This window comes from Crinia signifera, chromosome 2 (assembly GCF_055691185.1).
Source record: "Crinia signifera chromosome 2, ASM5569118v1, whole genome shotgun sequence".
Classification (NCBI taxonomy): Eukaryota; Metazoa; Chordata; class Amphibia; order Anura; family Myobatrachidae; genus Crinia; species Crinia signifera.
In genome coordinates, this window is record NC_139218.1 from 13649064 (window position 1) to 13675070 (window position 26007).

Genomic DNA, 26007 nt, shown 5'->3' on the forward strand with positions numbered 1-26007 from the left:
CGTCTTATTATTGCCTTCGTATGGAGCCTGTACTTGGAGGGTAAGTCCAGAAGTTTTACGGGACGATCTCTGGCAGGCATATCATTCTTTTGCGTCTTGGTGGGAAGAGAGACATCACCAAGTCTTTTATCCTTTCCAGGATACTAAAAGGATGGGCCAGAACCAGGCCGGTTTTGCCCGACAGGCGACGGCCGATTGATGCCGGCCTGTTGCGTCGAATTTCGAGGTCCCTAAGAGTAATTTGCTCTAACGATTACGGGGTTCGACTTTTCAGGCTGGCCTTTGCCATGGCTTTCCATGGGGCGTTCAGAGTAGGCGAACTGGTGTCCGCAACCAGGGCATCTCCCTCGCCTATGCTGTTCTGCCATGTCGACGTGCACCACGACGGTTTGTGGTGCAAGATACAGCGCTCAAAGACCGATGTAGCAGGCAGGGGTCAGTGGGTCCATTTGGGTCGGAGTGGCGACCGCCGGATCTGTCCGGTGGCGGCGGCTCTGGCTTACGTGGAGTTGCGACCCCAATTGCCCGGGGCCTGGCTGATGCACATCGACGGGTCCCCCCTTACTAACTCCCAGTTTAGGTCGGTTTTTCAGGCGCTGTATATTGCATCAGGGTCTTTCTCCAGCCGACTTTGGGACACACTCTTTCCGTATCGGCGCCGCTTCGGCAGCCGCTGTGGCGGGTTGGTCTCAGGTCGACATACGAGCACTCGGAAGATGGCGGTCTGGTGCATTTAAGCGATACATCAGGCAGACATAGTCCAGTGAGCCCATTTGAGGAGTAGCCGCTCGCCCAAACGCGCTTTAGTGTTTGGGGGGCCTTGAGGAATTTTTTGTGTTATCACCAGTCTTAACTTAGGCTCTAGCCAACTGGTGGAAGATTTGTGTTTTTTGCCTCAAGTCAAATCGGGTGACCCACCCCCCCCCCCCCCTTTTCCCATAGAACGTGAAACAACAGATATGATTATACTTAATTCAAGTGGGTCAAATAATCAATTAGTCTTAAATAGATCACCCAAATCACAGTACTATTAGTTATCAACAGTTTAATATAGAACTCCAAAATCACCTTTAAGGGAATCTCCCGGGCCCCCCTTTAAAATGTTGCCAGATGTTGGCCTTCATTTCAATTTTCTAACAGTATCTATCATTTCGACTTACAGGTCAACGCTTGGACACCTATATGATTTGGATGGTGGGGCATTCACTTATGGGTACTTATGTAGTATCTGGGCTGCCGATTTTTTGATTGTATGCCTTAAGTTAAGGCATACAATCAGATGCGATGCGATGCGATATCGCATCGCATCGCATCGCATACGATGCGATGCGATGCGATGACCCGATTTTTCCATAGGATTCAATGTTAAAATGGACTGAGTCCATTTTAACATGAAATTCAATGGGAAAAAGGGGTCCTTTTCATACCCCTACTATCCAAGTGGGCATGGAGTTGGATATAAACCTGTGGCGAGCGTAGCGAGCCACCGAGCCCGAAGCGTGGCGAGCGAAGCGAGCCCCGCGAGGGGCCGGTATTCTGTGTCCCCTCGCGGGGCTCGCTACGCTCGCCACGCTTCGGGCTCGGTGGCTCGCTACGCTCGCCACAGGTTTATATCCAACTCCATGCCCACTTGGATAGTAGGGGTATGAAAAGGACCCCTTTTTCCCATTGAATTCCATGTTAAAATGGACTCAGTCCATTTTAACATTGAATCCTATGGAAAAATCGGGTCCATCGCATCGCATCGCATCGCATCGCATGCGATTTGGTCGGGTGCGATGCGATGCGATGGACCCGATTTCAAAATCGGCAGCCCAGTTACTACATAAGTACCCACTTATGTATTGGTTGTCCCTGTCCCAGGTAACCACGGATACGGAACGTTTCCCGGAAACGCGATTTATCCGTTGGCTGGGGCGTAGAGGTATGAGGTGGTCCGCGTTGAGGGGTCTTTTGGATGAGTCGGTTGGGTCATTTGGTTACCCACTTCTTGTCATCATTCTCCTGGGGGGCAACGACCTAACGCATAAGTCCGGTCTCAATATATGAATTGAGATTAGGAATTTATTGCTGGATCTGATCAGAGAATGGCGTTTTTGCCTTTTCTTTTGGTCAGAGATTATACCTAGAAGGGTTTGGAGAGATGCACTCAATCCGGGTGCCATCGATTTGGTACGGAGGCGGATAAATTCTGTAGTCGGCAGGGCGATAGTATCGGAGGGCGGAGTGGTCGTCAGGCACGAGGCCATATCCTTTAGAAACGAGACCCTGTACAGGCCGGATGGGGTGCATCTCTCTATAGTCGGCATGGACTTGTTTTCTCAGAATTTGATAGACGCATTGAGAAGTTTAGAGGTTTAGTTGAGGGAATTTTTGTCACTAGGTTGGTGGTGGGTCAGTTCAAGTTTGAACTGATATGGCGGAAAGAACGGTAGTTTAAATGAGAGCTGTATCTACACTTAGCTGGTGGTTGATGTCGAGATGTGGGCATCACCGATCCAGGTGGGCCCACATCTGGACCTTAACGATCATCTACTTCGGATAGGGTAAATTGTTGCGGACATTTGTAAGTTAGGGCAGGTGGCCCAATTTTTTGAGGACTCGGGCAGAGTGGTGAGCTCTGCCTTAGTGATATTGCGAGGTCAGGGGCAGAAGCAGAAGGTCAACCCCCTGACCTTAAGGGCAATTGGCCCCCTTGTTGAAAAGTCCGCTTACAAATTGTGCCGTTGTCTTGGACGCTGGCAGGTGGCCGGTCCTTGGCAATTAAGGGCAGGAGACCCTTAGATCCGGAGTTTGTTATTTTTATTACTTTGTTATTTTCCAGCAATGTTATTTATCTTGCATGCCGTTCTTTGCCCGCCACCTTAGTTAGAGCAGGGACATAAATTTGAGTTAGATTCAAATAGGCCGCCCCTGCTCAAAATAAATAAGCCGTCCCCTTTAAGCCCATTCAGTTGTACGCGTCTTTATTTCTTAGATAAGTAGCGTGAGTGTGGATGAATGCCTATGTCTGTGTGGAGTTTAAGACTGTAGAAGCCAGCTTGTCTGGCTGAAAACAGCATAAACTCACCTGGCTATTGGCAGGAATCCTTAGCTCACACACTGGATCTGGGCCCGGGGGTTCGGCTTATCTTGATTGACGGGCCGGCTGATTTGAATGACGGTCCAGGATAGGCTGCTTGAGGTCAGAGGTGGAGATTGATGGGGTGATGTTCTTGCTTCCAGAAGATTCTGCCTCTTGCTTCAGGAAACGTTGCCCTCCCTCCCGCCCCAATTGTTGGTTAGAATTAGTTTTGAGAAGTCGAGCGCATTTATTCGTTTAGTTGTTGTCGGCTTATTTTTGTCTTGGCGGAAAGAACGGTAGTTTAAATGAGAGCTGTATCTACACTTAGCTGGTGGTTGATGTCGAGATGTGGGCATCACCGATCCAGGTGGGCCCACATCTGGACCTTAACGATCATCTACTTCGGATAGGGTAAATTGTTGCGGACATTTGTAAGTTAGGGCAGGTGGCCCAATTTTTTGAGGACTCGGGCAGAGTGGTGAGCTCTGCCTTAGTGATATTGCGAGGTCAGGGGCAGAAGGTCAACCCCCTGACCTTAAGGGCAATTGGCCCCCTTGTTGAAAAGTCCGCTTACAAATTGTGCCGTTGTCTTGGACGCTGGCAGGTGGCCGGTCCTTGGCAATTAAGGGCAGGAGACCCTTAGATCCGGAGTTTGTTATTTTTATTACTTTGTTATTTTCCAGCAATGTTATTTATCTTGCATGCCGTTCTTTGCCCGCCACCTTAGTTAGAGCAGGGACATAAATTTGAGTTAGATTCAAATAGGCCGCCCCTGCTCAAAATAAATAAGCCGTCCCCTTTAAGCCCATTCAGTTGTACGCGTCTTTATTTCTTAGATAAGTAGCGTGAGTGTGGATGAATGCCTATGTCTGTGTGGAGTTTATGAAATGATGGAAGGAAGTGAGGGAAGGGAATGAAAGGAATAAAAGAAAGGAAGTGAGGGAGAGGAAGGAATTGAGGGGAAAGAAATGAAGAAAGGGAGGTGAAGCAAAGGAATGAAAGTGAGGGAGGGAGGGGAAGGAAAGGAAGACAGGAAGTGAGGGGAGGGGAGGGGAGGGATGGAGGGAGGGGAAGGAAAGGAAGACAGGAAGTGAGGGGAGGGGAGGGATGGAGGGAGGGGAAGGAAGACAGGAAGTGAGGGGAGGGATGGAGGGAGGGGAAGGAAATGTAGGAAGGGATGGGAAGGAAAGGAATGAATGGAGGGGAATGAAAGGAATGGAGGTATTGGTAGGGGAAGGAAGGAAGATAGTGGAATGAAGGAATGAAAGGAAGAACAGGAAACCACAAGCGCAGAATATTACAATTCTGCCCTAGTACCGAAAAGCAGATCGATAAAGAGATAGATAGATAAAGTGTGTAACTGTACAAGGAAGGGCAGGAAATCCAGAGTATAGCTGTCAGTGTACAATGGGCGGTATTCAATGAGGCTGATTCGCCAGGTTTTTATGGCGATTTTGTGCTGTAAGGCGAATTTCTGACTAAAACGGTGAATCACCCTATTCAATGACCAGATGGCAAATACATTTCAAGGGTTTTTTCGCCATGATTCACCGAGTAGCAATCGCTATCTTTTTATGGTGAAGTGGAATGTGAACTTTTAAAATAAAGGGGCAGATTTATTAAGCTTGGAGAAGAGATAAACTGGAGATAAATCGGAGAAAAGGTAAAAGAAGATAAAGCACCAGCCAATCAGCTGTGTTTGAAAAAGACAGCTGGCAGCTGATTGGCTGGTGCTTTATCTCCTTTTAGCTTTTCTCCGATTTATCTCCAGTTTATCTCTTCTCCAAGCTTAATAAATCTGCCCCAAAGTGTTTTGTTTTTTACATTTGGTGTCAAAAAATCAGGAATTTTATTCTGAGGAGGGGCATGCTATTTTTATGCATGTGCTGTAAGCACATGAATATATATTTAATTAAAAATATATATATATATATATATTTTTTTTTTTACACTGACCAGCCAGCAGGGGGCGCCGGAGCCGAGCCGCTCATTAGATATTCATATATTCACTGCACCCGATCGTTACATATGCATGATCGGGTGTAGTGAATATACCCGGCCCCCTGCTGGCACCCCTGGGGGGCAGCCTGTGCTGCCTGGCTCCCGGGGAGCCCACCTCCCCCCACAAACGTTCTGGGGCAGGCAGGGAGACTTCCATCTCCCTGCCTGCCACCGTCCTCAGGCTCCCTGCGGTGTACGCCGCAGGAGCTCAAATTCGCCGGTCAGGGGCAGCGAGCCCCTGACTCGTTGAATACCGGAGCCGGCGAGGCTCCGGAACTCAGCAAGCAGTGGCGAATGTGCAGCGAATCCTAAACAGGATTCGCTGCACGTCGCCGGTATTCACATTGAATACCGCCCAATGACAAGATAAAATAGGGATCCTGCAGCACAACATTGTAGGAGATCATTTTACAGAGCAACTCCCATACTTTCTGGGGGAGGGGGGTGGGATGGGGGGTTGTCAAGATGATATTATTCAGATCTGCAGTTATATATTGATGAACGCAATGCACTATTGTGGATGGAATGTGGTCAGAGGATTATTTTTAGCAAGTTGATAATAGAAACTGCAATGAGGTTCTGACAACTTTACACTTTAAGGGGTTGATTCAGGAACGCTGGCGGCGTTCCGAATTCGGACCCTGCCCCGATGGTCAGGGTTGGACATTTCTGCGCATGTGCAAACCACGGCAGCAAACGGCTTTTGTGAGTTACACACTCGCCCAGCACCTGTAATATAAAAAAATTGTGGCACTACATGTGCCTCCGCCTGGTACAGCTGCAGATATCGGCGGTAGGAGCCAGAGGAGGGGCCCAGGACTGTGTAATGTCTCTGTGTTTGACATTACAAATATTGGGATGGCTACTTGCACCCAGCGGAGTTATTCGGAAGGCTTTGCCTCTGGTCACATTCTCCTCTATATGGCAACTGAAACCGCGCTGAAAACTTTCCAGAAAACTACCCAGAATTGATAAATTGCAGGATATTACTGTACATTCGCTCAGAGGTCTTTCCTGGCTTTTACACTGAAGCAGACGCCCCCACAGCTTCTGTCGTACAGCCGGGGACTGGCTCTGCTGCGCTGACACAAGCTCACCCACCAGCACAGTGTGATTATTATATAATATACACCGTATAAAGATGTCCTATACCCCTTCTCCACCGACTTACAAATCCCAGGTTTTTGCACGTGAAGGCGGGGTTTTTGGGTGACATCACTGAATGATGCCATTAGTTTGTATGCACTATGGGGGTTATTAAGTGACTCTCAAGTCACTTTGATTTGCATACACTCTCGGTGATGCCAGCTGTCCACTCCGGCATCGACGTCAATGCACGATCACCATGGGAGTGCCCATGAAACGCTGGGCGTTCCCAAGGGCGCGACTATCCGCCGCAGCATTGGGTGCGTGCACCCAGCGAACAATCTGCTTGCAGTTCCCGCACACACCCGGCATATGCACTTGCGCAAAAATGTGGCTGCGCATGCGCATTTGGCAAACATCGGTCCCCGTTCGAAGGAATGCTGGCTGTGAGCTGACCAGAATAAGGTCCTATATCGTTTCCCCGGGAGCTCCGGCGATATCGTTAACAATTTCGCCTCATTGAGCGTATCATATAATGGGCCTAATTCAGCATTATCGTTCATCGGAGAAGTTGCAGTTGACTGAGAGCCCCGTGCAATTCTGCAAATCCTGGTACATCAAAGAGACTTTCCAGTCTGTGCAAATGTGAGTCGGTCTAAAGCTGCCACTAATCTGTGAATGAGACGGCCTGGAAGGTGTACGGTCAGAGACGCACCTTAAAATTTCCTGGGGATGCATATGGTTTTTTCTGACACACCCAGAAAACTCCAAACGCCGGCTTCCTGTCACTCAAAGTGCGGCTGCATTGCATTTACCATTCATTCGCATTTACAGGCGTTAATTCCCCTTGTGCATGTGCAATGTGAACAGTACAAATACGCAGCCGTTCCGAATTCCCTCATTAATGATCCATGCTGAAATAGACCTGCTGGGTATCCAGCCATAGCACCGTCACAAAGCACAGACTGACGTGGTCGCTGTTTGGGTCATGATATCAGTGAAGGGGAATCTGTCTAACAGCTGAAATAATAATGATCAGAACTGAAAATAAAGGGGGTGATTCAGGTTGGCTTGCTTACAAGCGGATTCGGTCCGGGGACCGATGTTGCGGGTCTGCGCATGCATTTGGGCAGAAAATAGGCATGTTCAGACCCGATGTGCGGACGCCTTCAGTGAGTAGTACACTCGCCAGGCCTTTGCACGGGCAGGTAGAGGTGCGGAGAGTGGCCTGGGGTAGAACAACCAGCTTTTTATGGGTGTCGGGGCGGGCGGCTGACATCATGGCCATCTCCGGGCCAGATTCAAGTCAGATGAGACCGACTATTATCTGCGAGCAGGCGAAAAATCATTCAATGTTCGACGACCATGGAATTATTTTTGTTCCCCAAATAAGAATGGATGTGTCACGTGCCGTGGCGGACATTCGTACGGCGGCGGGGGGCGGGCAGCGTTTCAGCACTCGGTAAGCAGCTAATTCCGCTGGTTACCGAGCCAACCTGAATCACCTCCAAAATACACATCTGTGAGTTACTGTATTAGACATAACGACTTAATTGCCATTTAGAATGTTATTGACTGTGGGGGACAATAAGTATATAACAGGTGAGTCAGGCCTTGCAGGGAAGACGCTGATTCCGGCACATAACGACTGGACTAATTATACGGCTGAGGCTGAACTAATCAGATTACAATCATGCGGAAACATTTGTGGAAACGACATTGAAAGACCTGAGGAACGAGATCTGCGGTGATGGGATTAGCGGTACAGCTGTGCGCTGGTTCACACATTACGTTTACAGATGGCGGCGGGTTCCATGCCAGTGACCAAGGGCGAGGCGGCACTGCAAATGCAGATTGTTAATCAGTTGTACAGTCTGTGTGTAATGGAATAAGCATGCATCACTGACACTAGCATTGTGTGCAATTACTGCAGATTAATGACCTGGGGTACCAGGCTCACAAACCCCCGACCTCACCCATATCGCTCTGCCATCACCATTCTGTTTTAGCTCATTGGCTGGTACTTTGGGGTCTATGAGTAAGTCTTGGAGAGAGATATAGTGGGTAGAGATAGAGTACCAGCCAACTAGCACCCATGACCAACTGTCATTTTTAAACACAGTCTGTAACATGGCAGTTAGGAGCTGATTGGCTGGTAATGTATCTCCATCCACTTTTATTAATATATACCCAATTTTAATAAACGTAGAAAATAAATGTCATTGAAAAACACCTACATGTACATCTGTCCAACACTAAGATTCATAACTAGACATGTTATTTACTGTATAGCTCCTGTATCTGGAAAAGTTGAGGTAGAGAGATCGGGAGAGAGCGAGACAGACAGAAAGGGTGAGGTAGAGCGATGGGGAGAGAGTGGAGATAGAAGAGAAAGGGAGAGGTAGAAGCAGAAAGGGAGAGGTCGAGAGAAGTGGAGAGAGAGGGAGATCAGGAGAGAGAGGCAGAAAGGGAAAGGTAGAGAGAAGGGGAGAGTGAGGTAGAAGGAGAAAGGAAGAGGTAGAGAGATAGGGAGAGAGACAGAAAAGGAGAGGTAGAGAGAGAGGGGAGGCAGAAACGGAGGGGTATTGAGATAGAGAGGGAGAGGCAGAAAGGGAGAGGAAGAGAGAACAAAGAAGGGGAGAGTGAGGGAGAGAGAAGATAGAGGGGAAGAGGCAGAAAGGGGAGGTAGAGAGAAGAGAGATCAGGAGGGAGGAGGAGACAGATATGGGCAGAAAGACAAAAGGGGAGAGAGGAGAGAGAGAAGTAGGGAGAGGGAGAGAGAAGTAAAAGGGGTTTAGAGAGTGGAGGGAGAGAGAGAGAAGAGAGAGGGTAAGGGAGAGAGAGAGAAGGAGGGATGGAGAGGGAGAACAAGAGAGAGAGCTAAAGAAAAGGATAGGGAGGGAGAGAGAACATTAAGAATTTAAGCTCTCACAAGCAGGGCCCTCTTTCCTTCTCTTACTTAAACCATCTTTGATGGCACCAAATCCTGCAGGTTTCTGCCAGTGTCCTCTGCTAATGCAGCTGTGGTTATGTCCCCTGTAGGTGTCCTCTATTGTACTCAGCTGTGATAGGGCCTACACGTGTAGCTATGTGTGCAGATGAGCGTTCTGAGCAGTCCTAGATCGCATATAATGCTAAGATCGCTCAGCACACAGCGCTGCACAGCAATGTGCCAGCGCTGTGTGCTGAGCGCTCTGTCAGGGCCAGTGTTCTCCAGTAAGAACACTGGCCCTGACCGTTTAATATCCAATGTGCTGGTTAATAATCGCTGGGAAATAGCGACACGCACGGCCCCCCCATACACACAGCGATGTGAGGCCATTTTCTGAGCAATGCCATTAAATTAAGTAACAGGGGGAGATGTAGCAAGGGGTGTTGCCCATAGCAACCACTGAGAACCTAGTTTCATTTTACAGACTGATAAGGGAGATATCACTTCTCTTTACTAACAATTATCTGTAAAACCTGAGACCCCCAAACGGTACCCAACACATTACGGTATAATGAAAAATATTATATCAAATGTTCTGCGTTCCCTGAATAGAACTTGGCCTGGTTTATAATATACGAGTCAAAAAGTGTAATATCAAAAAAGTATTTTTTTTTTTTGTTTTTTTTTAAATGCCCATATTCTGCTGATATGACAATTCTATATCCCACCCTATACACCACACTCATATATTAAAGTCAAGTACAGAAATGAGCTGAGACCAAATCTAATTACTACCAAGCAGAGTGTAACTGCATTTCCCAGAAGCGATTCCCAGGACTGACCAGAAATGTTATAGAGAGATGCAAACTTTTAATGAAAAATGAACCCAGTACAAGGATTTGTATCACAGTCCCCTTACTACTAAGCAAAATGATATACAGTACCTGAGACTACCAAATGTCTGCATTCTACAGTGACAGCCTAGTATACGGAATACACGATATCCCGGCAGCCAGCATGCCGGCAGTCATAAGACTGACCCCGGGATCTCCATACGTATGGAGATCGCCCCCCCCCCCTAACAGGGGCTCCAACATACCGTAAACCCTCTCCTTAGGGATGGCCATCGGTGAAGATGGTTTCCATCGATGGCAATTCTGCACCCAGCCATCGATAGTAGTAAACTATTTGATGGAAAACCATCAATAGTTTTAGCTATCGATGGCCATCCATTATATATGACTGAATTGCCTGTAGGCCAATCAGAACTCGGGGGCGGTGCTTCCAGGTGTCGGGGGTGGAGCTATGCTCCATGTCCCGACACCTTGGGAAAAAAAAGACACATCGGTTCACCTTTGACATCGGTTTAGGGAAACCATCTGGTTCTCCCACATCGATGGCAAAAGTATTCAACATTGGCCATAATCCATTGATGATTTCAAATCATCAATGGTCGATGGCCATCCCTACATCTCCCTTGCAGCAGTTTCCCTCACTGCAGCCTTACCCTAACCCCGTAGCCAGGGCCGGTGCCACCACTAGGCAGCTTTCGGCATTTGCCTGGGGCGCTGGCCACTGGAGGGTGCAGATGGAAGCAGGTATTCTGGTGCTGATATCCTGATGTTCCGGTACCAGTAATCTGACGGTGTTGGTATACTGAACATTAGCATCCTGGCCGCATCCCTAGCATACATTGTAAAGTCTCTTGAATACCCATTGGAATGTGAGAAAAAAAAATAATTTAAAAAAATCTAAACCTTTAGGCCAGGCATGTCCAAACTATGGCCTTCCAGCTGTTGTGAAACTACAAGTCCCATCATGCCTTGCCACAGTTTTGCTATTAGGGAATGCTGAAAGTATGGCACGGCATGCTGGGATATGTAGTTTTCCAACAGCTGGAGGGCCATAGTTTGGACATGCCTGCTTTAGACATCTCAGATGATTGACTTGCAGCCTTCTAGTTAACACAATGGGTCTTTACTGATTATCCTGGTACTCTTCAACTCTGACTTTTTTTAAAGGGACAACCGTTTACAAGACATGGTTTTGCCTTGCATATGATTGCTCCTTTAAAAAAACTCCTCATGTCGACCTATTCAAGTCAATAGAGGAGTTTTTTATATATCAAATATTGTTACCTCAAGTCAAGAGGATATCTCTGGAGATCCCAGTTAGGGGAGGTAAGTGGATAATCACATAACAGAAAGATTCAATCAATGCCATGAATAACATCCCATTTCCCCCCCACCCAGGTAAAGAAATGAACTGGAATGGACCATCGCAACAGCATGCCGAGGAGACGGAACCTTCTCACGACGCTGCTCATTGTCCTTCCATGGGCACTACTCCTAACACTGTGGCATCAGCACCCAACCAGCCGCTACCTCACCCTTTTGAGAAGTAAGCCGCCAGCGACACAATGCTGTAACCTAATGAGATTTATTGCAGGAGACAGTCATCGGTCCTGGTGCGCGCTATGGGCCAGATTCGGAGCCCAGCGAGCAGGTAAACGCTGCCTCACACCACCCCGCCCGAGTGTAGTTATGCCCATGCGCGTTGTGCGATAATCGGCAGTGCTGCGGATTGTGAATTGGACCCTATGTACAGCCACCCATACAAACACATCTTTGCCTGGCGACTTGTATATCATTTGCGGAGCTGGTTATAAGACGTTGCTGGTTTCCTACTTTTTATGTGCGCTGCGTATTAGATAACGAGATAAATTACTTCTAACCTGAGTATGAACCATAGACTCCGGCACGGGACGTCTGTCAGCGTTTGCCGCACTAATGAGACAGCCGCTGTGTCAATAATGAGACGTTCTTCAAAAAAGTAAAGCCCACACTCTGCAAATCAAGGTAACGGGGTTTTGTTTTAACCCCTACAGATATTCTGAGGTAAATTTACTAAAGCTTCTAAAAAAAAAAAAGGATGTTGCCCATAGCAACCAGGTGCGATCTATTTTCTAGGATGCAATAGAGAAATGATAGACAGAATCTGTTTGGTCGATCAATATACTGAACATGCGTATGCCGCAATGGGGGTGCGCGACACCCGCTCGTGGAGAAATACTAATACTTTTTTCCTTCGCTGGCTGCTCACAAGATGATTGACAGGAAGTAGGCACCTGGGGGTGGTATACCGGCCGTTTAGTGGGAGTGTACAGAAAAATGCGGAAAGTGCCTAAACGTTTTAGGGGAGGATGTGTGACGTCAGCTTTAGGTTGGATATGCCTGTATTCATTGCAGCTGCCTGGTAAGTCCAGGGCTACTCTGTGCCGGCGATGACTGGTGCCCGGTGGGAAATATCATTCAATAATGAGCCTGTTACGATGGGTTATAGACATTTTCACTCAGCTGCGCGGTCTACGCTAGGCGTACAATTGCATTCACATAGCATACACATTAATTCACAAGCCAGATTGGGGGATGGCTGGAGCTATCTACCAATCAGAGTGCAGCATTCTCTACCTGCCCCCAGTCTGCAGCCAGACAGTGAAAGGGTATCAGCATTCTCATTGGTGGATAGCTGGAGCCAATCAGAGAACAGACCGTCATTAGTTGCATGGAAGCAATTAGTTAAATACAGCCTTATTAATGTCACGATGACCTCGTCCACCCCAGAGAATGCTTCAGTAAAGTTAGTAAGCGTGATACAGGGATCAGCTAAAAGTGCCGACTGCAGACTTAAATATATATATTATATATAAATGACCGTCTGTAATATCAACTTTTTACTAATACCTTTTGTCAGATCAAAGGATAATATGGGCTGTTTCCATGTGGTTTCTCCGATACCTGCTGTAGGAACAGTTGTGGACTCGGAGTCCATCATTGGTCCGGCTTGCAACCTTAATGACCAACTCCGACACTTGGCAATTAATGAGTCGATTAAAAATCCAATTACCTTTAACTCCTCTCCACCCACTAATCTTCTAATCAATGAAAAGGTCACTTAAAGGACATTCGCAGGTATAAATAAGTGTCTTCCATTAAATCTGTTAGATGAAGATGATCTATAATTAGTTGGAAAACGGACAGTATGGGTGACATTTAATGGGATGCGATTTTTAGTAAGGTTCTGAAATCGCACATTATCTCATTTCCCGAAATCGCAATTAAAAAAAAAAAAAAATCGACTATTTAATGGAATTCTGATTTGCGGGTGAAAAGTGTGATATGATGAGACCTGAAAGTATGCGGTATTTAGTAAAAAAAAAAGGGGGGTCCCCCCTTCCTGATCATAACCAGCCCTGGGCTCATTGAGCCGGACCTGGTTCCAAAAATAGTGCAATTCTTATCCTATTAAATTGGCGATTTGGAAAAACTTGCGAATTCGGACATTTTTTGCCAAAAAATTGCAAAAGTGGAGGGGTGACATTTAATGAGATGCAATTTTTTGTAAGGTTCTAAAATCACACATTATCGCATTTTCCGAAATCGGGAATTTAAAAAAAATCAACTATTTAATGAGATGCGGCAACAAAAAGTGCGATATGGTGCAATTTTCAGTCATGAAAATGTGCAAATTTTAGTCATGAAAATGTGCAAATTTGAGGACATGTTCAATTTTTAGGACAAATGTAATGTGCATTTTATTTATTTTAAATGGTGTGGGGTCCCCCCTCCTGAGAATAACCAGCCCCAGGTTCAAAGAGCCGGTCCTGTTTTCAAAAAATCATGGGGCAAACCGACTAGTGGTCCCCTGGATTTTTTTAAACCAGCACCAGGCTCAAGGGCTGGTCCCGGTTCCCAAAATAAAGGGGACAAAACGAGTAGGGGTCCCCCGTATTTCAAGAACAAGCACCGAGCCCAACCAGCCAGCAGGGTCATACCACAACCGGGGGAAGACGTTTTATAATGCCAAAGCATTTACCCCCTGACCCGCCAGCCTAGGCATTGATCCGGGGGAAGTGGGGACCCCCCAAAGAAGGGTCCCCCCTCCTTCAGAATTTTCCTGCCCTGCCCAGACTGAACCCTGGGGCTGTCCCCGATGCCCCTGGGGCGGTGGACTTTGGGCTGATGAATGTGAAAAAATAGAATAGTTCCACACCATTACAAATAGTGAAATAAAAACACACACAATAAAAGTATAACTTTATTACTGTCAAAGGCCATCCATACAGATATGTACCTAGTTTGTCACGGAGGTAGGTATCCTCAATCCACCATTCCTGAAGAAACTCCATATGGGGTACCTGTGGAAGGAAACCATACTCACAGGGGTCCTCCAGTGTAGGTCACGTCTTCATCAGTCCAAGTAGGCATCCAGGGGACTTGCCCCAACTCCCCTATTTCTAAAGTTGATAGATATGTATTAGAGCTAGGAATCGCACTTCCCAAATCTATATATCTCCATACCTTTTGCATCTCCCCCACCTGCAGCGCAACATGGTTTGATCCAGGTGCAATGATACATGCTGTTTTTTCTTTGAATCAGCCCCTTTCTTGTATATATATATGGAAGGAAGCCCATGGGGGCCAGTAGCCACCTGTCAGTTTCTCAGATCTGTGCTGAATTGAAGCTTCTCCCAGAATGCCTAGCAATAAGATTGCAGATTCCATCTATCTCGGCAGTAATTTGGCCTTCACAATCACTATACGGAAACCTTGAATAATTGTTTCCGGAAACTTTCCATATATTGCAGAATTGTTTGATTGCACTAATCTCTGCCAGCGGTGCGCCATCACTAACCAGCCAATGATATTAGCCAGATGGATGTTCTCAGCTTTCCTGATTAAATATAAAAGCGGGTGACCTTTCTATGTACCAGAAAAAAACGAAGCTCGCCCATCAGTCAGTAATTCCTATATAATCATTATCCCTCACCTCTGAGTTACTAACCTTTATCAGCAGAATTATTCTGTGCCTAAAGTATGTTCTTTGTATCAAAACTTTTCCTTTTTATGAAATACTTGTGGCTTATTAACTGTTCACTGTCCTTTTAAAAAATGCTATTGCGCAGCTTATGCGCAGCGTCCCTCCCTGTGGTGCGTTCCTTTGCCATGTTTAATACAATAGATTGGTGAATGTTCAATTCGTTGGCGGACAGTGATCCCCAGGAAAGTCCATTAAGTGGCTGCAGAGAATGCCTTAGTTCCCAAGATGCATCTGTGCAAGCAGCACGCAAATCAGCAATGCGAACGGCATGGAATCTGCAAAAACCGCCAACCAAAAAATGTCTGCTGCCTTCTAGGAGACCGAGGATAGAAGGATTAATAGACCGCTAGCATCTGTCAGGGGAAGGGAGAGCGCCCATCGCTATCCAGTAGTGCAGATTCCGGGAGCAATGGTGTGCTCTGAGCAGTAACCCCCTGTCAAAAACAAGCATCTAACCCATTCTGGCAACGAGCATGTAACCCCCTAGCAATGAAAATGTAACCCCCTGACTACAAGAAAGAAACCCCTTGCCAACAAGCAAGTAACCCCTGGCAAAGAGCATGTAACCCCTCCTGTCAAAGAGCATGTAACCCCCCTAGCAACGAGCATGTAACCTCCTGGCAACAAGCAAGTAACCCCTGGCAATGAGCATGTAAGCCCTCCTGGCAACAAGCATATAACCTCCTGACCATGAGCAAGAAAACTCCAGGCAACAAGCAAGAAACCTCTGGCAATAAGCAATTACCCTCTGGCAACGAACACATAACCCCTTGCAACAAGCGTGTAACCCCTGGCAATGAGCAAGTAAACACCCCCCCCCCCCAGCAACAAGCATGTAACCCCTAGCAAATGAGCATGTAACCCACTGGCAATGAGCATGTAACCCCCTGACAATGAGCAAGAAACTCCCTTGCAACAAGCAAGACACCCCTAGCAATAAGCAAGAAACCCCTGGCAACAAGTGTGTAAAGCCGTGGCAATGAGCATGTAGAAAAAAAATATGTATTTAATGTATGGGGTGCACTTCTGTATTAGCCTAGGGCAGCTGGAACCCTTAATCAGGCCCCAGCTTGGCCCAGACTCCACCCACCGAACATCTTACACTCCAAATTTTGAGTTTAACCATGGCAACATTCCCACAAAACTTTCCAATAAGCTAAATTCCTATTGGAGGGAACATTGGAATGAATATTACAGATCAGTTGAGTTTACAGTCAACTACTGACTGCACTGAGGCACAGAGCACTAGGCATAGTTGCAAATCCCCAGCAATTTGATTGGATAAATGCTAGTTCGCTTTTCTGGCTGAGCACTGGGCATCCTTCACAGGACAAGATCTTTTCTTCTGAATTATTTTTCATTTTAAGTAGGTTTTATCAGCGCTGTGAATAATGACAGCTCACAGGTGACAGCTGCAGATATTCCAAGGAAATCTTCCAGTTACAGGGGAAACGGGTTTAAAGAATCTGACAAAAAAAAAGAAAAGAAAAAATACTAATTCATCTCATACTGAACTGTAGCCTCTTTGCTAAGAGAATAACTGAAAAGGTATTGGTATTATATGTACCAAATGAAGTGTAGGCGAAGAGAGAAAAAAGTGCTCATTATTTGGGTACTTCTTTACTTTCACGGCGCCGCGCGTCAGAGTCCCCTTGCGGGGCTCGCTTCGCTCGCCCACGCTGCGTGCTCGGTGGCTCGCTACGCTCGCCACTCTAATTAAAATCAACTCCATGCCAACATGGATAGTGGAGGTATGAACTATCCATGTTGGCATGGCGTTAACTTCGTTTATTTTACTTAGTTTGTGGCGAGCGTAACCCGGAAGTACGCGTGGCGCCGTGAAAGTAAAGAAGTACTATTATTTGTCTATATTCTAAGTTATTACTTATACCGGTTATATAAAATCACCTTTTGCCACATTCTCTTTGTGTGCAAAGGATGGGATTCTGGAGAGCTGCAGAAGTGGTTGTTCACTAGCTGCAGTCATGCTGAACAATGGCTGCAGAGGCACTTCCTGTATAACAAACACATACCTCCCAACTTTGAAACAGTCGTGGCCTAATTCGGGGGGCGTGGCCTATACTCGCGGCTCTCCCGCAAGGCCACGCCCCCATTTTGCCGCTATGGGGGCATGACCCAGAGGCTCTGTGAGCCTCTAGCCATGCCCCCAGCCCCCTGGCTACGGGAATAGACGCTGTGCGCATGCGCACAGCGTTTATTCCCCGCTGCTTAGCAGCCTACAGGGGGGACTCCCAACAGCCCCCCCTCACCGCGGGACACTGCCGGCCGCGGGAGGGACAGCGGGACAGGCCCTGATAATCGGGACTGTCCCGCTGTAATCGGGACTGTTGGGAGGTATGTAAACACTTCCTGTATAGCAAACACTTCCTGTATAGCAAACACTTCCTGTATAGCAAACACTTCCTTTCTAATAAACTCTCTTAGTGTGTCTGGTTTTCCATACATCCTGCTTGCTACCCAATGTTCTTTACCAACACCTTTCCCAAACATTTTCCATCCACATCTTCCCACTGTGTGTTCCACAAGCCGCACTATAGTGACTGAGTGATCTGAAATTTGCGACAGTGCACAAATTTGTTCAAATGTGATTCTCTGTGTAACTATCAACAAACATTACTGTGTCTTTAGGACATTGTACAGATAAAAGAGCAAAGAAGACAATGGCTGAATTCGACTCACAGTTCTTAATAAGCGGATAGAACAACCCAATTGTGTCACAATATTCTAATAGATAAAGGGCGCCCCATGGTAGGAGCCAATCATATCCCAGAAATTTCTTATCCTGGGATGTCAGGAACTACTCCCCTGCTTGAGATAGATAAATATCACAATGTAGTCAGGGGCATCCAGTGGCGCCAAGAGGGGGAGAGGATTTTTTACCCCAGCCCAGGTCACATGGAGGGGCCCGATTGCCGCTCCCCCATTGCAGGGAAATGGGCAGTACCGGAGGGAGAGGACAGGCTGGTGTGCGATCACACCCCCACCCGCACTAGTTGGGTAATTTTTCTCATGAGGCGTGGCCACGCCCCTACATTTTGTCATCATCCGGCCAAACTGTCGGCACCCCTGGGGCCGTCTATCTACTTTTAAGAGCACTTTCTGACATTTACTGTACAATTATTTGCTATAAACCCATTGGGTATGGTATATTAGTTGTCTAGGTCAACAACAACACAAGTCAACACAAACAAAAACACTTTTTTGAGTCAGTGTCGACACTTAAGAATGTGGACCCCCAATTAGTGCACTGCGTCCCACTGAATAATAAACTGAGAAGGCTCCAAAAATAAAAAAAAAAATGAAATCCCCAAAAACTTACATCGACCTTTCCTTTTGCCGATCATAGCCATATCAGCATTTTGCTTGTGTCTGCATTTTAACCATGTCGGCCATATTTCTGTTGACTATATGGTATCAACAACCCAGATACCGAAGCCATTGCCCTCTGCTAATACAGTCATTCTAGTTATCTGACTGACCAGGATTGTTACACCTTAATGAGTTGATGTAAACTTACTGAATCTGTCTCTTTCCTTTGTTATAGAGGAGACAGGTGACAACTCTACTGTGAAACCAATTCTCAGCAACGTGACACAGAGTAAAGAGGATTCCCTCCAGTGTGTCCCCCACCACGCCACCCGTGAAACCCCAGTGGTTGTCAGGACGTATGTTTACTCTCGGCCCCCACCTTGGAATGACGACATTCCCGTTATCTATGTGATTACACCTACCTACACCCGGCCGGTCCAGAAGGCAGAGCTCGTCCGGTTGGCCAACACTTTTCTCCACGTGGTAAATTTGCACTGGATCGTGGTGGAAGACTGTCCCAGAAAAACCAAACTGGTGGCAAATCTCCTGGAGACAGCAGGGCTCAACTTCACTCACCTGAATGTAGAGAGCCCCCACAACCTAAAAGGGGGAACATCGAGAGTTCCCACTAACAACCCACGGGGAACCATGCAGAGAAATCTTGGCCTTCGGTGGTTACGGGACAACATCAATGCTTCCAGCCCTCCGGAAGGAGTGGTGTACTTTGCTGATGATGATAACACATACAGCCTGGAGCTGTTTGAGGAGGTAAGCAGGGACTTAACTGGGGCAGTGCACAAGAAGGGACATAACTGGAGGGGGTGCATGGAAATTTGGGGGAGATGGACCAAGCAGTGAAAAGAGTGGAGAAGTGGGTCAGTGGAGAAGTTGCCCATTGCAACTAATACCGCTTTCAGACCGCACTCCGAGCACGGCTTATTGCCGTGTTCGCGGGGCCTAAACACGGGTCATGGTGCGGTCTGAAAAGGCCACCACGGGTCGAGCAACACGGGTGTTCAACCCTGGTAATGACCAGGGTTGAACACGGCTATGACCCGTGTCAAGTGCAGTGTGAACGGGTGCCTGTGTCGAGCGACCCGTGTCCCGTTCACAGTATGGAGGAGGCAGCACTGTCAGCTCCAAGTACTGCCTCCTCCCGAGCCCCCGATGACGCGCCGCCACCCAGCACCGCCCCATGTGACGTCACCGACTCGGCAATATGCCGTGTCGGTGTCAGAATTTTCAGACCGCATTGCCGTGTTGCTCTGGGGATGGGACCCGTGTCCTAATCCCGTGTGCGACACGGCATTTGCGGTCTGAAAGTAGTATAATAGGGTTCTACCTCTTACAGAATGCACTTGATAAACGCTACTGATTGGTTGCTATGAGCTACTACTCCTCTGGTCCCCTTCGCCAATTTCTCCACTGCCTGATACATCCCTCTTTTGCTTAAAGTTGAGAGCGAGAAGATCGTTTTTTATTTCTTATTACTTTATTTTTGCCGTAGGCGTCAACATTTTTGGATTACTGCTCTGGCGTTGTCTTTTACCAAGGACTAAAATATATTCCAATCTCTTCAGAGCTGATTGTCTTTCAGATTTTATAAATATCTTAATTTACCCCTGTAATTGGCTTTCCAAAACATGCTTAATCACCTTTAATGGCGAAATCTCTATTTTACGTCCAATGCAAAAATCAATGTGTTTTTCTCGTTACTTAAATTGTGATTTAATCATGAGTTTTAATAGGCAATAGACCTCATTTTGTAGCAGTACAGTCATTGCGGTGGTGGATAACCTGCCACTGACTCGTTATTCACATGGATGGCCTTCCGAGCGCACCCAAGGCTTTGGGGGGGGGCTCAATGGAAATATTTAGCTTTGTGTTCGGATTAGCTGAACAAAAAGTGTTTAAGGGCAAAGTTTAGATTTAGAGCGTGGAAGAAAAGGTGACTGTTATTAATAGGATTTTCCATCCACCAAGAGACTGCTATAACGATGCAGTGTAATCTCGTAACCCAAATAACTTAGATCCTGCATACGGCTTGATTCATTAGCAGCAGCTTCTTAAGAGGGTTCATTATAGCTGTAAGGAGGAACCTGGTGGAGATACAGAGACACAATGATTAATATCTCTCATTAACATATCAAGCATCTTGTGCATTAACTCTATGTAATCTACCTCGTCACAATGACTTGTATCTAGGGCACTTCACCACCGCTATCCACCAAAGGATGCAGCATTTTCCTGCCGATGATTAAATGAGTTCCGCACAAAATAAATTAACTTTCAGAACAGAGTGTCTTAGGAGATTAGTTTGGTGATCTTGAGGTAGGTAGCGACTGGATCACTTTATTTCTCTCTATGGTTTGAGACAACTACCACCCCACTACCACCACCCCCACATCCGCACCACCACCTCTTCAGAGTGCAATGTAAGATTATTATTTTTTACAAAAACTTGGGCTCCCCAATATCTTTAGAGTGGGCATAAGCCATGAATATTTCCAGATAGTGCCATTCCCGGAAAATGGAAGGAACAAGGATCTTATATGGATCCTCCATAACTGCTTATAGATGTAGGGGTGGCTCCAGAGCGGGGGCTGCAGCACAGTTGAAAAATTAAATAGGGGAGGCACAGCAACTTCCACCAACTGCCATTCCAGACTGAACAGCCCCGGTTCTTGAGCCACCATGGGACAGATGTCTTTTCATGACGATTGGCCACTCTTTTAGATAAGTAGACCACTTTTACAGATGAGGCCTACATGGTTAGGATGGCAGTTGTAAAAGTACTAGAGATATGTATGCTTTTAAGTAACATCTCATCTTAAATTGTCCATTTGACCAACTGCAGTGGTAAAGGCTGGACCATGTTTTGTAATGGTGGTAAGGAACAATGGTTAGCAAACATGAACAAGAAAAGGTGAAGTGACCACGTGGGAAGGCCTCTGGTGGTTGCCTGTACATGTAAAGGATATATATATATATATATATATATAAAAATAAAAAAGGTGCGGGCTTGGTAGGTGTCCTCTTATGCAAGCTTTAGGGATAACAGGATCAGCATTTGAAGTAGGGAAAGTTTCTATAAAGCAGTCACCTATTCACTGGTCATACAGTAACATGCATCTACATGTATGAGAAATCGAGAATAAAAATATACAATGTCCTTTAAACACTAAAATTATTTTAAAGGTTTGGTTGAAATCTAAACCCAAAAAGATTCATTACTGTTTGGATCTCCCCAAGAAATAAGTTTTTATTTCAGCTCGTAGAGGTGCAGAATGGGGTCAATTCACCTTAGAGAGCTCTATGTCCTGGCTCCAAGGTTCAGAGGCTTTGGCCACCTCGGCATCTCAACCAACGCTCCCATTGTCTGGCAGCGGACCTATACAATACATTAATTAGTACTCATTTAAGTTTATTATGCACTAATAAGATGTTGAGGGTTTTTCGGTAATGCTCCATTATTTCATTCACAGATGAGATACACAAGAACGGTTTCAGTGTGGCCGGTGGCTTTTGTGGGTGGTTTGAGGTATGAATCTCCTAGAGTCAGCCCGATGGGCAAAGTGGTCGGCTGGAAGACTGTGTTTGACCCCAACAGGCCTTTTGCCATTGATATGGCAGGTTTCGCCATCAGCCTTCGGTTAATCCTTGAAAGACCGTATGCCAACTTCAAGCTGGAAGGAGTGAAGGGGGGATACCAAGAGACAAGCCTGCTGAAAGATCTCGCCACTATGGATGGGCTGGAAGCCAAAGCCGCCAACTGCACTAAGGTTAGCTTGGAACTTATCACTTACACCTCAGATGTATCACAGGGATATTCATAGAGGAGATGGTGTGTTGTGAGGGTATCAGTACTTATTTTAGCTAGTCACTGAAAGCATGTGACATCATCTGTGACATTTCCTATCTCAATCTACAGAAATGTCATCATATGACATCACCAACACACGTACTGTAATTCTGGCTGTAGTCACAATGTTGAATCACAATGTAGACAGTAGTGATGTCAACATCACAATGTTGACAGTTGTGATGTCATCATTGTTTAAATGTACATATAGTAAGATTTATTTTATTTTGGTATTTTGTGCTAATCCATACAACAGGCTTTATCTAAGCTATAGTACAGTACATTGAGCACTGAATAAAATGTGTCACTAAGGATTTGGTTAATAAAAAAAAATCACCTTGTATACTCAGCCTGACCAGAGGCATCACTACTGGGGGGTTGTCATCCTTCTAGGGGGTGACACAAAAATACTGTCTCCTCTGCAGTGACTGGGAGAAACCCAGTATCTTCGGGAATGCTGGGACCACCCCTGTAGTAGTAATTGGTATGGTATTAGCCATTGTTCCATAATAACATTATTGGTGGGGTGCATTCCATGATAGCTTAATTCAAGTAACACATTGCATTTCAATCTAAACCCTAAAAACTATGAAGTGAGTTTTATGACAAATTATACTTGATAGACTCCAGTCCTAGGCCCCCTTTCTGCCTGGGCCTGGAGTCCGGGGACCGAATTTTAGGGTCTGTGAATGGGTATCATTGAATATTCGCATGCGCAGACCCAATGTGCGTACACCTTCGGTGACTATTATAGTCGCACACAGCGGGGCAGGTAGTGGGCGGCCAGGGGGCTGTCGCGTTGGGGACGCGCAGCACTTCCTGGGCGTGCCCACAAAAAAGGTGGGTGCGCCCAGAAAAATGCTGGGCGTCCCCATGCATACACAGGCGTGGCGAAGCCTGTATGGGGCTGGTGGTTGGCATCACATGATGTCAGTGCCCGCCCCATTTTTTGGCCATTTTCGGCCCAGAGAAAAGTTTAAGAAGTTCAGGCTGACTTTTATCTGCGAGTGTGCCTAAAATCATTCGATGGTCAGTGACCATTGAATGATTTTTCGCCCATACACAGGTATGCAAATAGTTGTGTAAAGGTACACATCCAATTGCATGCCAACAGGGATATTCATGCAGTGGCAGGGGGTGGGCATTCCATCGTCCGGTGGGCGGGGTTTACCCATTCGTTAACCTTAGCAAGCAGACCTGAATCAGGCCCATTGTAGAGATGCAACTGAAACTTGCACAATTTATTTGCTCACCTAACTCCTCTGTCATTTCTAATATCCATATAATTTAAAGAATGTGCCGCACGGGTCTATATATACTGCAAATACTTCTGCAGCTGAAGCATAACTTAGTGATGAGTTTTTATTATATAAGTTTTTAAATGTCTTTTTTTTTTCTCACGTTGAATATAATAATAGCACCAATATCTGAAGGAACGCACTTTGCTAAACATTCCGTTTGTCATTTCCTCCCACACCAGTTCTCAGGGATGGAGAGTGAGAGCGGGTCCTGGCTTCTAGAGCCATCTGGACAGTAACAGTAGGGATTGCATCTGGTCGGTAACAGAACAGTTGGGAACGCACTCGGCCGGTCTGCTTGTTAAATGGTATAATGACAAGAAATGAAGACACATGAAATTCAAAACAATTCCAATAAATGCACAGAAACTAGAGACGTTTTCAAATAATGTCTGAAGTATTCCTTCATGGTTATAGTCCTTTATATTGGCGGTATCTTCGTATTCTCTTCATGGCCTCTTGTTGTAGCTACAGAGGCCATCTTCCGCAGCTTGATAAGTCATACAGCCACAGGGGTTACACCGTCCAATGGGGTTGGAGATGATCCGATATATCGCCCTGGTATGCAGCTCGGATCAGTAATGCAGCAGGAGGCGTGACACCCCCTCCCGCTGTATTACCATATTAGAACTATCGCTGATGCTTCCATGTAAAGTGCTGCAATAGCACATATCCGTCCACATCTGAATCAGGCCCATTGTCCATGTAGTGCTGTAACAAAGCGGATAAAGTTCTGTATATGCTAAGTTTAGAAACGTAATTGTTAAACTGAATTTTGCATTCCACTATCCACTTAGTATTTCCTTTTCTAGAGCGATTACTGCTGTCACAGTAAAGAATCCTTACAACTCTGATGGACCTTCCATTGGGTATGGCCTTATAACATGGGATTTATTCAGGCCATTGTAACTCTGCTCCCTATCATTGTGTGGGCTCCGGCCCCGAGGTTGATGTTGTTCCCCCTCAGTACAATAAAAAATGTGATCATTTGACATTCACATGGGCATTCAAAGAGTGGTGCCATCATTCAGAAGATACTTGACATGTAGTCACGACATATAATGATTGTACATAGTAGAGTAGGGACCTACATCCGTTATTTAGCGATACGTGTAACCTATGCGTTTAAGCCATTAGAGTTTCCCTTGGCCTCATATCCTTCCCTCTGCTTAACAATTGCAACAAATGCCAAATTGAGGTACACCTTTACCCCCACCTTCATCATCACCATCGTCGTCACTGTAATTTGCCAGGATTCTCAGAAAGCTACATTTCATTAGTTACAGAGACAGGAGAGCGGAGGTGGCGGAACCAATGATTTCACAGCTGGGGAGGCAAAGTTTTTTTTTAAGATAAAAGATATCCCCTCACAGATAAGGATGACCCAAGGGATCTTCTCCATGACCCATCAACGATGATGACATTATAAAAAATCCTTCAAACCTAGACTATCAATGAAAGCAAAATCCTACATTGTATAAATCTATGAACTCCTTTGCTCACCCTGTCATGTGAACCTGTCAACTAGATCTGAAGCTCTCTCACTAGCTGAGGAGATTACAGTGATGGGGATTTTCCCAGCTAGAGGAAGCCATGACTGTTCGGGAAAGCTCCAGGCCCAGGTGGTGTCAATGATGCTTGCTGCCAAAGTTCCACATTTTCTGATTCCTCGTCTGCAAACTGCGTTCAATGCAAATCTCATTGTTACACATAGCTAGGACCCTCACCCCTGTATCACCCTATTTCATGGGCACATAATGATGTCAAGCTATTCTCCAATATTTTGGTGGCTTCATTGAGCCAGGCACCGCTTCACAATGAGAAGATTGCTCCATCCCGGGATAGTAGTTGGTTGCAAATGGAAACATTAGTGGAGTAAATGACTCATCTTCTATTTCTGACTCTGTTATCTGGTTCTAGAACTTTTTTAAATTTCATATTTCTAATCATCATGGTACAGGTCTTGCTCATAAAATGTCAGCCCATGCGTGCGCATGCCATCTATTCACTGATCACCGGCAGCTCTGTTGAGACCTTTCCAATTGCTGTGATCTGGACAGTTGGGATGTATGCAGCTATGGGCCCCATAGCAGCTGCACTCCCTAGTGGCCCCTCTGTCAGGGTGCCGTCGGCTGGGATTCCTATGTCGATATATTGACCGTAGAGATCACGACCATTGGTCAGTCATACCACACCTACTGTAGATTTTATGTACTGTATATAATTTGTTTACACCTTTTAAATGGACCAGGTGTATGAGATTCCCCTAAATTCCCCTATTTACCAAGTTTGAGTGGCTTTCAGCTCAAAGCAGCCCAGTGTGTACGGCCCGGCGATGGGCGGTGATGCGCACTCCCGCATCATCGCCGGGAAAGCCGTTCATCTGCTGGTATTACCGCAGATGAGCGGCTTTGTGGACGGCTTTGCATAGAGCTGCGCTACGCAATGCCGTCTGCCCCCCACTGACAGCGCCGGGCAGAGGGAAAGCCGCTCAGTGTGTATGGACCTTTAGTCTCAACCCCATGCATCTCTCCACCCATCTCTGGAAACCCCC

General features: G+C 46.3%; 1 protein-coding gene and 1 long non-coding RNA gene across 2 annotated transcripts in view; one reads left to right on the plus strand and one right to left on the minus strand.

The window, feature by feature from the left end:
- The window catches only part of LOC146059391 (galactosylgalactosylxylosylprotein 3-beta-glucuronosyltransferase 1-like), a 96381-nt gene that overhangs the window by 66525 nt on the left and 3849 nt on the right, over nucleotides 1–26007 (plus strand). The window contains exons 2-4 of the mRNA XM_083171576.1: nucleotides 11336–11483; nucleotides 18529–19061; nucleotides 21779–22075. Of these exons, the coding sequence (XP_083027702.1) occupies nucleotides 11354–11483; nucleotides 18529–19061; nucleotides 21779–22075 (960 nt within the window). The 5' untranslated portion in view covers nucleotides 11336–11353. The remainder of the gene's footprint in view (nucleotides 1–11335; nucleotides 11484–18528; nucleotides 19062–21778; nucleotides 22076–26007) is intronic.
- LOC146059393 (uncharacterized) overlaps nucleotides 19894–26007 on the minus strand; it is a 34151-nt gene continuing 28037 nt past the window's right edge. The window contains exons 2-3 of the long non-coding RNA XR_014470227.1: nucleotides 22493–22624; nucleotides 19894–20392 (exon numbers count right to left, since the gene is read on the minus strand). This is a non-coding gene — a long non-coding RNA (uncharacterized LOC146059393). The remainder of the gene's footprint in view (nucleotides 20393–22492; nucleotides 22625–26007) is intronic.